The sequence below is a fragment of the Ostrea edulis genome, chromosome 2 (genome assembly GCF_947568905.1).
Source record: "Ostrea edulis chromosome 2, xbOstEdul1.1, whole genome shotgun sequence".
In the NCBI taxonomy this organism is placed as follows: domain Eukaryota; kingdom Metazoa; phylum Mollusca; class Bivalvia; order Ostreida; family Ostreidae; genus Ostrea; species Ostrea edulis.
In genome coordinates this window covers 40,799,392-40,815,559 of record NC_079165.1, presented here as the reverse complement: position 1 = coordinate 40,815,559, position 16,168 = coordinate 40,799,392, and the positions used below count along the sequence as shown (strand labels likewise).

The following is a 16,168-nucleotide window of genomic DNA, read 5'->3' as shown; positions in this document are numbered from 1 at the left end:
TAAGTAGAGATATACACTCTTATAGAACAAGAAAAAAAAGGAGGGGAACATCTTCCATCATGCATTACACAAATATTGAAATAGAATATTTACAGGGTTTATTGCATGTATGCCATGGGTCTATTTTTCACACAGCAATCAGACGCCAATTTTTGAATAAACCTGTACAATAAGAATGCATATGCGACCGACAGACAAACAATTATTTATCTTCATAACAATGAAGGCAAATCTTCTTACTGGATATTAGGTGATTTGATCTTGACCATATGCATTGGGTCGCACAAAGAGGGTCAATATTTAATGCGGGCAGGGTTTACAGAACATCTATAAATCATGTGTGGTTTTTCGATCACCTGCCTGTCCACACGGGAAAGGTGACAGTTTTTTGGTATACCAACACGGAAGGTGGTTTGTCTTTAATCTTCAACTATCTATACTTGGAACAAACGGTTAAACATTGTGGTTTATTTTTAAGAGGTAAAGTGACCGATATCCAGTATCTGCTTGCCTTGAGTATATCAAAGGTTACAGAAACAAAATGGACGACCAAAAACCTAGTAGAGAGATCAAACGAGCAACTACCGGTATTTAATTCCCAAACCTGAAAAACAGGTTCTAGGTGTTCACGTTTTATACCTAAATATTTATCAGTCACTTCAAAGGGTTTCACAGAGAAAGCGCAATTATCATTTGCTTTTGCAAGTTGCCTGCATAAATTGACACCTCCACAAATAATGAAATTCAGTAAAACTATTGATGTTATAATACCTATATCATATAACGCGTGGATACAGTTCTTGGTTAATGAGTATATATCGTCCTCGGAGCAATGCAGTTGTTCGATTACATAACATTCTCTTTGATCTACCTTTGAATAAATTAAATCCTCGATCGATTCTGTCTCGTCTTATTCATTTTTCAGACATCAAGAACACTCCTTCCGAATTTTTAAGTACGTGCTCATTAATAGAATTCACGTTAAAACAAAGAATTTGGAATAATGCATGCGAAGACACTTAACTAGCGTTGTCACCGTATAAAAAAAAGTTTTTCAATGTAATTACTGAATAACAAACAGTGCATTGTTCGGACATACCTAATGCCACAGTGGACAAATTTGTGGTAAATATTATTTATCTGCAACATGCATATATCAGTAATAAATACCACTGTGTGTTTATGACTTGTTAATTGACACAGTTCGAACGGTGATCAGCCACGAATTTGTCATCGCTAATTTACAGAGACCTGAGCTTCGATCCCCTCTGCAGCCAGTTCCGATAGGTGTAGATGAACAGCAATTAATGGAGATCCGCGTTCATGGTATCTTTGACACTTTCACCTAGCTGTATATTATGCAAGATGTCTGTCACTATATTTTGCTTAAAAGTCCATGAAATAGTGTTTCTTGCGAACGGAAAGCACAAGAAGGTTGTGCTTGAATTTCATTTTCAAACAATATTAATTAAGCATCTAATTGTCATAGTCTGCCATTATCAAAGTGTCGAAAATAAATCGGTGCATTGACATCAAATAAAAAAAAAGTTCGCTGTATGAAATATGCATAATTTTAATAGACGTAATTAGTAGAAAATGTATATGCCTGCATTAGAAATGTGATTCACAACGGGAAATATGACACCTAGGATCACGCCATTCTTCTTGATCAAAATAACTGCACACAGCTCTCAAATGCGTGAAAAATTCGATACTCCAATCCACAAGAGAACTGGTATAAAATATTAATGGAACGAAAATGTGGAGAGCCAGAATCATCGATGTGTCTATGGTGCAAAATGATGTTGCACATTGATAACAAATACAATGGGATATTCTTTAGGATGAAAACGAATTTCGTCCAAACTTAGTCGTGCGACATGTATTACAGCAAAAGCGTTGCATGGTCCGATCACATTGCTTTCCAACTTTAACGAAAACTTTATACAACAATGATATCGATTTCTCTTATCACAAAACACAAGTTTGTGGCATTGTAGAATGATGTTGCGTGTCTCTGGTGGTCTATATTTTGGAAACTGCAACACAATCCACTCAACCATTCAGAGAGAAGGGGGAGGATTACTGTGTGGTATGTGTAGACACTGAAGAGTAATAAACACAAGATTTAATGAAATTCACATTCTGTGACGGGTAATACACATTTTTGTCAAGGCTGTCAGTCATTGACCTCCTAGGAAAGGTGGCCGACATCACTGTATATCAAAGCAATGTAGTTTGGATGATTTCTTCTATAAAACACCAAGTGTGAAGGCATCAAAGACCAATATGTACTGTCTATCAAGAGACATCCCATAATAGAACATCATATATGATATGAGACTTGTCTTCCAGTCAGTCTAGACGCCCTAAATTGATCAAAGAGCATTACCAGGCTTCAGATGAAAAGAGAGGTTGCTTCTGTTTACAGAGCGGTTGACAACACATTGATTGCTATATGAGATTTCATTATGGCACTTGCGCGCGAAAGGGCAACTAGTTTACACGGTCTTTCTAAAATTGTCAACATGATATGTTTTGTGATCAGAATTCTATAAATTTTTTGAAACAGGGCTGGATTTTATACAATAACACTTCGCAGTTACTTTACTGCATGGTGTACATGTATAAAATCTACGATTACTTAGTAATGTAAAATTTGATTTGAGATTTATAATTCCAAAAGCTTGATAACGTTTCATTCATAAATAGATATGCAAACTACGCACAACATTAATTCATTTTCTTATAGCACCTGTGCCTTGACACTTTAGGTATTACGTTTGCCTAAATATGTAATAAAAAAGTCCTTAATAATTCGCCTTGTATAACATCAAACATATCTATAAAATATCCGGCGATAATATGGGGGTGTTCAATGTAGTTATTATTCTCTGTGTTGATACAGTAAAAGACATTTTGGGAAAGTAGTGGGGGCCGACACCCACATACAGTTGTCAAAATTTTTGGCGAAAGTTTATCTTTAAACTTATATGTATGCAGTACGAAAGTTCTAAGTGATAAAATCTAAAGAAAGAATAGTGATGCTCGTGTTCTTATTCCTTCTATACCTCTCTCGTCTTATTTTTTATTTTGGTATCAATTTTCCATTCATAATCCTATGGATTAATGTGGTCGTTATTTCATAAATATGACATGCACGTGTGTCCTTATCCTGACATCTTTCATTGCAAGACATCTACATTTGTACAAGACTAAATACGTACTTTTCACTGAGAAATCATTAACAGAGAGGAATAGTATGTGAGAGAATGTTTATCGCAATAACGTTATTAGACTCGTCATTTGTTCAATACACAAAGACAAAAATATCTCCAAAATTAGACTATGGGGAGTCATCCATTGGAAAAAGACAAGAAGTCTTTAATTTTCAATTACATTCCGTGACATGTTTAAACCTTCCTATGTGAATAATTAGAGGTCAACTGACCTTGTCGGGATCGTGGGTCACTCGAAGTCCTTTTATTGTGAATTAACCAGAATGGTCGAAAAGTTGAGTAACGGCTATTTATCGACTGCCTGAATGAAAACTCTCCAGTATACGAAGGCGATTGTAACAAAACTTCATGTATTTGATACTTATGTTTCAAGTGTTTTGAATTATGGTAGTGAAATTTGGGGTTTTAACCCAGGTAACGATGTTGAAAAGGTACATGTGGACTTTTGTAAGCGAATTTTACATGTAAAGAAGTGCACTCCAAATTATATGGTTTACGGGGAACTTGGTCGTGTGCCAATGTATAATTTACGTATGATAAAAATTATCAAATATTGGTTGAAAGTTATCAAAACCGACAATTGTATCCTTCAATCTATATATGATGACATGTTGATTTGCAATCACAAGAACTGTAATTGGCGCTGCCAAGTTAAGCATTTATTATTATCGAAAGGATTTGGTGATGTATGGTTTAACCACTATGTTAATAATGAAGTTTTATTTCTAGAATGTCTCAAACAGCGTTTAACTGACAACTTCATGCAGTCACGAGATGAATTTTTTGTTAATTCACCCAAATGTATTCTGTATAGACACCTTATTGATAATGTTACCATTCAATTTTACTTGACAAAATCTATTCCGGAAAATCTTATTAATCTTTTAGCAAAATTTAGATTGTCTGCTCACCAGCTTAGAATTGAACAAGGTAGATATAATGGCACAGCAAGACAAGATCGATTGTGTGAATTCTGTAATTTGAACGAAGTTGAGGACGAATATCATTTTATTTTAATATGTCCTTTGTACAAAAACCTCAGATCTGCATATATAAAAAAATATTATTGGTCGCATGCTTCTATGTTTAAACTGGTACAATTGATGTCAATTCATAATAGAAAACAAATCTGTAATCTGGGTAAATTTTTAAAAGGTGCTTTACTCTTACGATCTAGCCAAACTATCGTCTAATGTATATGCTGGTTTTTGTTGGTTTCTTTTTTATGTAAACTTGTCTTATAACTCTCTTCATGTATGTCCATCCTCTAATATTCACTCCACTTTTCATACTGTATACATCTTTTTTGTTTATACTTTGTAATTGAATATGTATTATGCTGATGAGCCGTAAGGCTTAAAGCCAATAAACAATACAATACAATACAATACAATACGAAGGCGATAAAAATCTTTCTATGGTAAGATTGTGCCTTAATTGGGCTGTCAAAAACAGAATATTTGACTTCGACAGATTACGAGTTATTCATAACAAAATTGAATGGAAAACGAAATATACAATATACACCAGCATGAATTTTCTTTTCATTTTAATGAATTTGATAAATTCAGCATATGCATATGCAAATTGCAAATAAATAGTTTAATGTCAACGGAACACTTATGTACATGTATATTCTAAGACTTATATATATATATATATATATATATATATATATATATATATATAAGGCTTATCAAAGTAGCTACTGGAAGGCACTTTGTCCATGTATTTCGTAGGGAAAAGCAATGTATTCTTCTAACACGGACTTATGCCAAATAGAATTTAAAGAGAGAACGACGTCTATTTGTTAGTTGTTTCCTTCTACTGTAATTGTGACTAAATGGGGATTTTAAAGCAACTATTTGTCGTTCACCAACAACGAAAAAGGCATCCAATACACCATTAAACATCTACTGTCGAGGGGTAATCAGGTGGATGAAAAGCAACGTCCATAAGCTCTAAAAAGAATTTGTTTTTACTACAAAGGTCCCACGACAGTTTTTATAGTCCTCATCGTTGGAGGGCTTAGGTTTGAAGGTTAGAGCGGTTGTGGGAACCTTTAGGAAAAAAACCTAAGAAAATTGACCTTTTTAACGCGATTAGCAAGGTACTGTTAGGAGGGATGATATATCATTAATCGAAGAATTTAAATTCGTATAAAACAGGAATACATGTAATTATCTTCCACTTTCCTAAATTTGAGGCAATTGAAACAGTTTCCCCTTTTCAATGAATATAATAATGCGATGTGTTACTGCACCGATTTATTTTCTATGTTCCTGATAGTGACCAAGGCAAGGCAAGTTTTTTTTTATCATTGGGATTGTATCAAACATAATTTATACTGATTACGGGACAGAGACCCGTCATAATACGCTGTTTATGTCATATTACTATACCAAATGGTGCCGCTGATAATGCAAATTTCTCTCCAGAATAATGTAAAAAGAATTGTATAGCGTAAGGTTCACCATAGATTACGACACAACACACATTTCTGTTTTGTTGACCTTGATTACCGAACATGTTCTAAGGTCATTGATCCACGTTTAAAATTCAAAAAACAAAATGACTTTCGATCTTTCATCTTGATATCAAGACTCTCATGTTTTCTTTACAAGATACACAGTTTACAGTCATCGTGACATCTTTTTGTATGAACAACTTTTCATTTGGTCGGTTTCAATCGTTCCCTTCGACCACACAAGCAGTAACCGATCGCCTTCAATACATAGAGCATAATAAGTACGATACTGTCTCCATTGATAAGGGAAAAAAATCGTAAACTGTACTATTAAGGTAAATGTCAATTCATTAAAACACAAGAGAAATAGCTTAGGAAGACGTCATTCAAGTAGTGTTGTTTTTACCCTTGCTTGTATCTCAAGCGTGAAATAAGGGCACCAAAGACTCAGGTTCCAGTTCTCGGTCACATGAAGTGATTCACGTTACCACTACCAAGTGCATGATGAGTCAGTTTAATACTAATGCAAGGCCGGTTCTAAAGTTCGATTTTATTTGGAACTGCAGAGATTTTTTGCTCGTGCTATGACTGCTATAATGTAATTTTTGCATTTAAACCAGTACAAAAAGGGTAGAACGGTGATGCGTGCAACTTGTTGTAATGTACTAATTGTTTGCGTTAAATTGGACGGACAGAAGCCGCCGTGCATTGTGTTACAGGACTGAGAGACCAATGCTTCAGCGGTATTAACTATCCTGCTTTCCACGTCATGTTACCAATGCTTCAGCGGTATTAACTATCCTGCTTTCCACGACATGCTGGTCTTCTATTACGCGAACTTACTAGTTGTCTTTAAATTGTTTCAGACCACTGACGATATTGTTTTCCTTGTTATCAAAATTTAAGGCACGCCAGGTTTAACATGATAAACAGGCATCGACGCAATACACACGTGTTTTACATAGTGATTCACAAGAAACACTATATATGGTGAAATGTCGAGAAGTGCTGGATAATGCGATATTGACATTCAATTTATCTAACCTTACACGCATGAATGAGAAAAACAGTAGCTACCTTTCATGACATATCCTTTCATCAAATTTATCAGCAAAGGCGTAATGGCGCACAATGACTAATTCAAAGACTTGTTTGTTTCATCATAATATTAAAATGTATTACTGTAGGTGCAGAAAGTTAAAGAATTTCTGAAACTTTGCAAAGTAGTTGTTCATTTGTCATTTGTGTATTGAATTGTTTTTCGTCTTTGTTTCCTGTAAAACATATCAAACATTGATATTTCTCCTAGATTCGCAGCGACCAATACACTCCTGATTTATCAATTCATGAACTTTTCTTGGGTCAGTTGGTCAAATTATGTATTTAATAATTTCCACTTTCTTGTCATATTTGTCCAGACAAGTAAGTTCCATTACATACAACCTCATGGTACATGTAGTAAATTAGAATAGGACCTCTTGATAACAAACTACATGTATACACCGTTCATTCACACACGGGGTCTAGACTTTCTGTTCATATTTACACTACGTCGTCCATGTTTTGTGAAATTTGAAGAGCTTGCTTACTCAGACAGTGTGACACTTGTTCTGTTCTACTTATTTTCATTTTGTCTGGTACCAGAACCCATATCAAAATAGCATAGCATAAATGTACAACACAGGTTTTAATATTTCTTTTAATATAAAAATCACCGATACATACTTTGACCATGAGGTTTTACGGTATGCAAACAATGAGTGTATTGTTAAACTGTTCTTCTCTACACACAGTCTAACATCTCTGTCTCCATCTCATTGACGTCATCTTCCTCCAGCTGATCGTCATTCAAATCCTCGATGTCATCATAATCTTCGTCACCAAGATCTTCCATTTTGATATCGTCGTCTTCGTCTGTTTTGGGAGGTTTGTGTTTTTCTCGCGACCCTAAAACAAAACATTACATTCAGCATCTGTGCTTTGTTTGTGTTCGTTTGTGGCAGGTGTAAGCGTTTTATTATAAAGAAAATATCAGAAATCAGATCTTCCCATCGTTATACAGTATAGTACCGTTTGGTATGTTAGATATTCAGGTCTTATCAACTTGCAGCATTTATAGTTTTCATTATCTTCATTTTGAAAATAATGCACTGTAAAACTGTAAAACCGAATGTGCTAGTCACTCTAGTTCGTGTTTCATTCAGCCATGTTTGTTGCAACGATACTTCTACTTAAGAGGTAGCCTCATGTGCAAATAAAAATTTGGGGAAATGTCAACAGAACAAGGAGGATATAAATTATTCTGTCATAAAGCTTGGCGGGGGGAATGTTAGGGAGAGATTCTAGATCCACCTATCGTGGGCGTCGATCGTCGCTTGCTTGTCACTCGGGGTTAAATTGTCCAGAAGATCATCTTATCATTCACAACAACGTGCCGCAGAATTTGGTATTTTAATATGAAAATTCTAATGTTAACACACCACGTAAAAAACATCCAATAAAAAAAGTTTTGATTAGCAATGACCTACTTTTCCTCACCCACGTATTGTACGGGTGGGCGTTCAGATGACAAACTGTTTTAATAAACATGAACTTTTACGGGACTGTACTTGAAATGATATGCTATGTAGTACACTTATAATGAATTATCATACCCCCTCCCAGAAAATCTTAAACTGAATGCATGTAAAAACAACTTATAGGCGCCCCAGATATCATTAACATAACTTGAATTTTAATTTAATACAACTGTGTTATCTTCTATTCAGGGCTGTGATTGAATTCCTCAGAGATCCGAGGAAAACTGGTCAAAAACGGAGGAAAACACCTCACCCTACCCGGAAAAAATATAATTTTCTGTCACTTTAAAGCAACCCGAAAATTGAACCAATCAGAGGATTTCCTCTGAAAAAAGGAAAGAACCCATCTCTGTAGACTATTCCTAATATACGTAAAGTCTAACTGCAATAAATCTTTACAATATGCAATCTTACTGGCCAACTCGTAAGTAATACCAAACTTTTGAAATAAATAGCACAATGTAATGAACATTGCCGTGTCTGGCCGCCGCGCTCATTTGTTTTAAGTAAAATACTATATTACTGTGTTTCAATGACCAAATAGAAAACTCATCGTATAAACAATTTAAACGATTAATGACTGAAATGTCAACTGCCTAACTGCACCCCCTATCAAGCCGACGATCTGCTCTTCATTCCAGTACAGAGAGTCAAAACGGTACGTATTTTTGAAAAAGCAGACACCAATATGACCTGATTTAAACATTTGTAGGTAAATGATAAATTCAGCGGAATTCACGACACAATAAATTAAGCAATTATCATTTCTGACACATACATGTAAGTCAGAATATCTCTCCATGCAAAATGTTGACTATATATGAAATATCTTTATTTTATTTTTTTCCAATCATGAAAACAAAACAGTCTTTAAATAGATGTACAGATGACCTCTGACATCTTCCTACAGGTAAAAAACTTCTCAGCTGGTGCTCAACTGTTCATTCCAACTATAGTCAAAAGCAAAAAAGAGAATTTGATTAAATTAACTTATCATTTAATTTCATTTAATGCACAACTGTCAATATTGTAATGGGATCTCCATGGGTAATTTAATGCCTCTCTGCTTACGACATTGCATGCAAGGGTTTTAAAAAAAACAACATTTGACTTCAAGGTCTGCCAAATATAAAAAGGTAAAACGATCCGCACAGGTAGTCTAAAAATGGTGGGTGTTGTTTTTCTACAAAAACCTGGGATCATGTATTGAGATTGATGCCGAATATATTACCTGCATATTCAGCACAACCAACTACTGACTCATACACCTTCGGATGTCGAATATCAAAGTTTATACAACCCTTTCTTTTGTAGGGTGCCTTGCAAGGCTTATACCGTCCTACCTTTGAAAGTCAAGTTTTAGTGGGTGCGTGTTTGTCTACGCTCCGCATAATTTGTGGTTTAGAACATCAGCTAACCAGTTTTTTAAGAATTGTTTGAAGTTGGGAAAACAATTTAACGACCAATATTTTCGGTCATCTAGAGCATTATTGAATGCAGGTTTCTTGCAGATGTTAAACAGGCACATCAGGTTTTATCTAGGCCTATACTTAAGAGAGGAAAAACGAGATCTCTTGGACAGGCAGAATTACGGGCCTGTTATTATTTTACCTCCTATTTCCAAACTTGATGAACGGGCAATACATGACTAACAGTTTTATGATTTTAGCCCCTTTTTTTGGCATCCCTCCCTTAAGTGGATGAGAATTGGAAATAAGCCCTAGATCAGCACAGGTGTAATGAATAATTTGTCCACAGCGTTTGACTGCCTGCTTCATGGCTTCTGCTTGCAAAATGGAAAGCATGGGAGGAGAGTAGTAGGGCTGTTTTGCAGCTATCTCAGATGCAGATAACAACACATAACAAGAGGCCCATGGGCCACATTGCTCACCTGAGTCACCTTGGTCCATATCAGAAGATTTTCCATATCTATTTGCATGTAAAACAGTAGTCCCTATTATGGCCCCAAACCTACCCCTGGAGGCCATGGTTTTTGCAAACTTGAATCTACACTATGTCAGAAAGCTTTCATGTAAATGTGAACTTCTTTGGCCCAATGGTTCTTGAGAAGAAGATTTTTAAAGATTTTCCCATTATATTTGTATGTAAAACTTTGATCCCCTATTGTGGCCCCATCCTACCCCAGGGGACCATGATTTTTACAAACCTGAATCGCCACTATATCAGAAAGCTTTCATATAAATCTCAGCTTTTCTGGCTTAGTGGTTCTGGGAAGAAGATTTTTAAAGATTTTTCCTATATATTTGTATGTAAAACTTTGACCCCCTATTGTGGCCCCATCCGACCCCCGGGGGCCATGATCTTAACAATGTAGAATCTGCACTATATCAGGAAGCTTTCATATAAATCTCAGCTTTTCTGGCTCAGTGGTTCTTGAGAAGAAGATTTTAAAAGATTTTTCCTATAAATTTGTATGTAAAACTTTGATGCCCCCCTTGAGGCCCCATCCAATCCCCGGGGTCCATGATTTTAACAAACTTGAATCTGCACTATATCCAAAAAAAAAAAAAAATGAAAAAAAAACAAACAAAAAAACAAAACACTTTGACCCCCTATTGTGGCCCCATCCTACCCCAGGGGGCCATGATTTTAACAATTTAGAATCTGCATTATATAAGGAAGCTTTCATATAAATCTCAGCTTTTCTGGCTCAGTGGTTCTTGAGAAGAAGATTTTTAAAGATTTTCCCTATATATTTGTATGTAAAACTTTGATCCCCTATTGTGGCCCCATCCTACCCCCGTGGGCCATGATTTTAACAAACCTGAATCTCCACTATATCAGAAAGCTTTCATATAAATCTCAGCTTTTCTGGCTCAGTGGTTCTGGGAAGAAGATTTTTAAAGATTTTTCCTATATATTTGTATGTAAAACTTTGACCCCCTATTGTGGCCCCATCCGACCCCCGGGGGCCATGATCTTAACAATTTAGAATCTGCACTATATCAGGAAGCTTTCATATAAATCTCAGCTTTTCTAGCTCAGTGGTTCTTGAGAAGAAGATTTTTCCTATAAATTTGTATGTAAAACTTTGATGCCCCCCTTGAGGCCCCATCCAATCCCCGGGGTCCATGATTTTAACAAACTTGAATCTGCACTATATCAAAACAAAAAACCAAACATAAAAACTTTGACCCCCCTATTGTGGCCCCATCCGCCCCCGGGGGCCATGATTTTAACAATTTAGAATCTGTACTATATCAGGAAGCTTTCATATAAATCTCAGCTTTTCTGGTTCAGTGGTTCTTGGGAAGAAGATTTTTAAAGATTTTTCCTATATAACTGTATGTAAAACTTTGATCCCCTATTGTGGCCCCATCCGACTCCTGGGGGCTATGATTTTAGCAATTTAGAATCTGCACTACCTAATAAAGCTTATCTATAAATTTCATCTTTTCTGGCCCAGTGGTTCTTGAGAAGAAGATTTTTTAATGACCCTACCCTATTTTTACCTTTTCTTGATTATCTCCCCTTGGAAGGTGGCCTGGCCCTTTATTTTTTAGCAATTTAGAATTCCCTTTACCTAAGGATGTTTTGTGCCAACTTTGGTTGAAATTGGCCCAGTGGTTGTTGAGAAGAAGTTGAAAATGTGAAAAGTTAACAGACGGACGGACGCCGGAATACGGGTGATCAAAAAAGCTCACTTGAGCTTTCAGCTCAGGTGAGCTAAAAATTGGCCCACATACCAGTGAGTGGGATGATCTCAAGAAAGGAGTCCCCCAGGGGGCCATACTTGGACCCCTCATATCTAATATTTCCTTGAATGATGAATTTCATTTTGTTGATGAATCTGCATTATACAACCACGCTGATGACAGAACGTCATCCTAAAGAGTGCTCAGTCTTAAAAAAAAATGTCTTAGAAAAAGACACAGAAACTCTACAAACACCACAACTCTACAAATGCTAGCCCAGTCATATGCCCAAGGAAGACAGCTAATGAGAGTATAACATCTTTTGATATATCTAACACAGAAATTACACTCTGTAAGTGTGAAAATGATGTGACCTTACTTGGTGTCAACAAACTTTTTATTGAAGTTTGACAACCATGTTACAAAATTGTACAAAAAAAGCATGAAGACAACTGGCTGTTTTAAAAAGAATAGGAAATTTTTAAAACTGAATAAGGTTACATAATTGTTTACAACTCTTTTACCCTTCCAAAATTTCAATTATTTTCCTCTGTAGTAAAAGTATTAAGAAATTACAAGAGACCTCTTCACATTGTTACTGACAATTAGGAGTCCCCTACCCCTGGAGAAAACTAAAACTAAACTATTGCATGTAACCAGAATACAAACCATAGCTTGCAAATCCTTTTTAAAACAAGAGGCCCATGGGCCACATTGCTCACCTCAGTCACATTGATTTTTCCTATACATTCGCATGTAAAACTTTGATCCCTATTGTGGCCCCAAACTACCCCCGGTAGCCATGATTTTTACAAACTAGAATCTGTACTATGTCAGGAAGCTTTCATGTAAACTTCTTTGGCCCAATGGTTCTTGAGAAGAAGAATTTAAAAGATTTTCTCTATATATTTGTATGTAAAACTTTGATCCCCTTCTGTGGCCCATCCTACCCCCTGGGGTCATGATTTTAACAAACTTGAATCTGCACTATGTCAGGAAGCTTTCAAGTAAATTTCAGCTCTTCTGGCTCAATGGTTGAGAAGAAGACTAAATAAAACTGAAATGTCACAGACAGAACTGTACCCCTACCAAATTTGATATTGATAGCTACCCTTATGTTACCTGTGTTATCAAGAAGAGACTTCAAAGAATTAAAACACTGATTTACTGAAAGGTGGTCGGCAAATAAGACATTTAATTACATAACCATTACTATATTCCTGCATTGTAAATGCTGACCTCGGCAGACATGACTGCACAACACACAAAACATTTATTTGCATTAGTAATGCCAGCAGACATGAACTTAATCAAAATAATCAACAGTATGAAACCTTGAAGTTGTCTAAAATTGGAAAACTTTAAGCACTCTGTAAAATAATGTATGCTTCTCTTTTTTTTGCCGTTAGTGGCCACCGTCACCAGGGACCTGCATTTTTCAAATAAAAACCAGAAATTTCTCAAGTCAACACAGTGATTGATGCATCACATGTGAAAATGGTTTAAGGCAGACTGAATAATCTGTTCTCTTCATCTGCTTGTGACATTTTCCTAATACAGAAATTATTCATAAGATTATGCAGCAGATCAATGCATGAAATTTCATAGGTTGTCATCATTGAGATTGCAATTAAACTAGATGTTCTTCAACAATTATAAGCTTTCTGTTTTAAACTAATTAAATTTTGTGACATCATAAGTACACAGAAGTTAAATAATATCTTTCGGTAGCAACAAGACTTTTATTGCCTGATATATATATATATATATATATATATATATATATATATATATATATATACATATTATATATTTTATATTTTATTTTGGCACATTTTGTCTACTTCGAGTGTGTATAATCTAATTTAAGATAGTCGTCACATCACCATTTTACCCTACCATGCTTTCTTCTAAGACAACTAATAATACAGCAAGCTGGAAAAGAATTATAAACCTTTATTTTCTCTCAAGAAACGCTTCTTTTGTATAGAACATTCATTGATATTTGACATAACCCCCCCCCCCAAAAATGCCTGCAATATATCTAGTTAAAGCAAAATCCCAAATCATGCAATACATGTTAAAACCCCAGGAGCTGTATGGGACCTTGGCCCCTTGGGTCCTCCCCACCAAAGTGTTACACCTTGAACTTTTAGCATGGGGGTGTGACAGAGCAGCTCCTAGATCCCTTCCTTATTCTCTGATTTGCCCCCCCCCCCCCCCCCCCCCCCCATAATTTTGCTTCATAGATATAGCTGCATTGAAATGTTTTGCAGAAGTGCTAAGCCTAAAACTAATTGATACACTCTTTTCAAGATACCTCATCAAAACTGGAATATTTTTTATTTTCATCTAAATTTGATTCTAGAAGTTGACATATTTCAAAATTAATATTAAAGTATCAAATGATGATGCAGAAATTTTGACTTTATCATAAATGATGCAGCAATTTTGACTTTATTATAATGAACTCTGAAATATAAACCATATATGGTATGTCATGTGGGGACACTGACTGCCTCTTACAAATTCGATACAATACTGTCTGCCATGATTCACTGACAGCATTCAAATATGAAACGATCAAGTGTTTGCATCACTGGCTTAATGTCCAATTCTTTCCCAAACATGAACAGATAAAATTGTCCAATTATCCAAATGGAGGATGGCTGCACCTTATTAAACATGCTGCATTATATTACTGAGCATTGACACTGCTATTACTGCATTCAACCATAATCACCCATTGGAATCAACAAAGTTATAGCAACTGCTGTCACATTCACCGATTTACAGGTCTGCTTCCATCTGATTAAATGATGCACTTGGTTTAGACTAACTTTAGCGGGAAAAAACAACTAGACAACTAAATATGCAGTACATTAGAAAAGCAGGCATGAACATGTACCTGAGAAACATTTTATCAAAAAAACTTCTGTAAATCATTGAATCTACTCCAAATTATCTATATTACTAATATAATCTCTTCTAGTAGAAAATGTCTACATGTACCTCCTCTGGTACAAAATATCGATACATTATGTATATATCTCTTCTAGTAGAAAATGTATATCCTCTAGCTGGTACAAAATGTTGTATACTGTACATTATCAGTGATTTTTCTACATTTTTAACAAGGGTCCTGTGGCTTTCGAATTGGGAAAAATTGTCGACATTTCAGTCAAATTGGGAAAAATCAATTTTATCGTAAAATAAGTTATAAAATCATATCAAACATTATATCTTTATTTTACACATCTAGTTTTCTTCAACCTTCTAAAATTTTCAATTATTCTATCCAAATCATCATTCCCATAACTCTTTGTTAAGTCTTATGTATATAATTCACATCGAATGTTTATTTTTTTCAAATACATTTTCCTTTCCTAATTCTATTATTGCGGAAAATGCAAGCTAAATTGGGGGGAAATTGGCAATTGTTAGGAGGGGAAAGGGCCGAAATTCAGACCCAAAATAGACCTTAAAAAAATCACTGATTATGTATACTAGTATATCTCTTCTGGTAGAAAATATTTATGTATCTTTTCCTTTACAAAATGTCTATGAATTTCTTTTAATACAAAATATCTATGCATCTTCTCTGGTTTATTAAGTCCACCTAGTCCTTTAGAATGAAAAAAAAAAACCACCAACCACATAATCCAAAAAAATAAATAAATAAAACACCAACAACAACCAACCAAGAACTTTGATCACCTTCTTTACAAACTAGATTTTAGAAAGCAACATTTCTTTAAAAAAAATCAAGCAACACCTGTATATTTATTTGCTCTGGGTGAACCATGGTATATCTATATGTATTATGTATTGGAGCATGAAACTACCAGTGACCTGCTGATGGTCATTAAAGACACATTAGCTCTAAACCTGGACATCTTATTTTGTTGTAAAAATGTGCTATTATAATAGCTTTGTATGCAACTTTAGCCATAGTCATTCATAAAATCAAAATTAAGATTTTATCAAAATAAAGGTTTTGGACTTATTGATTATATAGCATTATTAGACTTACTGTATATAGAGCATTACTTAGAAATCAATTTTGTATGGGAGGACAATAATGTAATTTTCTTTCATTCAGAGCCTCTGAATAGATTTACTAACACAAATATCAATAACAAAAGCTTATTAACTTTTTCTTTTCTTTCATTGAAATAGTAACTTAAAATTTTACAACAAAAATTTTCGACACCAAAATGACAGTTA

At 35.0% G+C, this 16,168-nt stretch overlaps 1 protein-coding gene across 1 annotated transcript in view; it reads right to left on the bottom strand.

Annotated features, from left to right (window-relative positions):
• Positions 1–7,391: 7,391 nt before the first annotated feature.
• The window catches only part of LOC125681770 (general transcription factor 3C polypeptide 5-like), a 40,808-nt gene continuing 32,031 nt past the window's right edge, over positions 7,392–16,168 (bottom strand). The window contains exon 10 of the mRNA XM_056153997.1: positions 7,392–7,653. Within this exon, the coding sequence (XP_056009972.1) occupies positions 7,490–7,653 (164 nt within the window). The 3' untranslated portion in view covers positions 7,392–7,489. The remainder of the gene's footprint in view (positions 7,654–16,168) is intronic.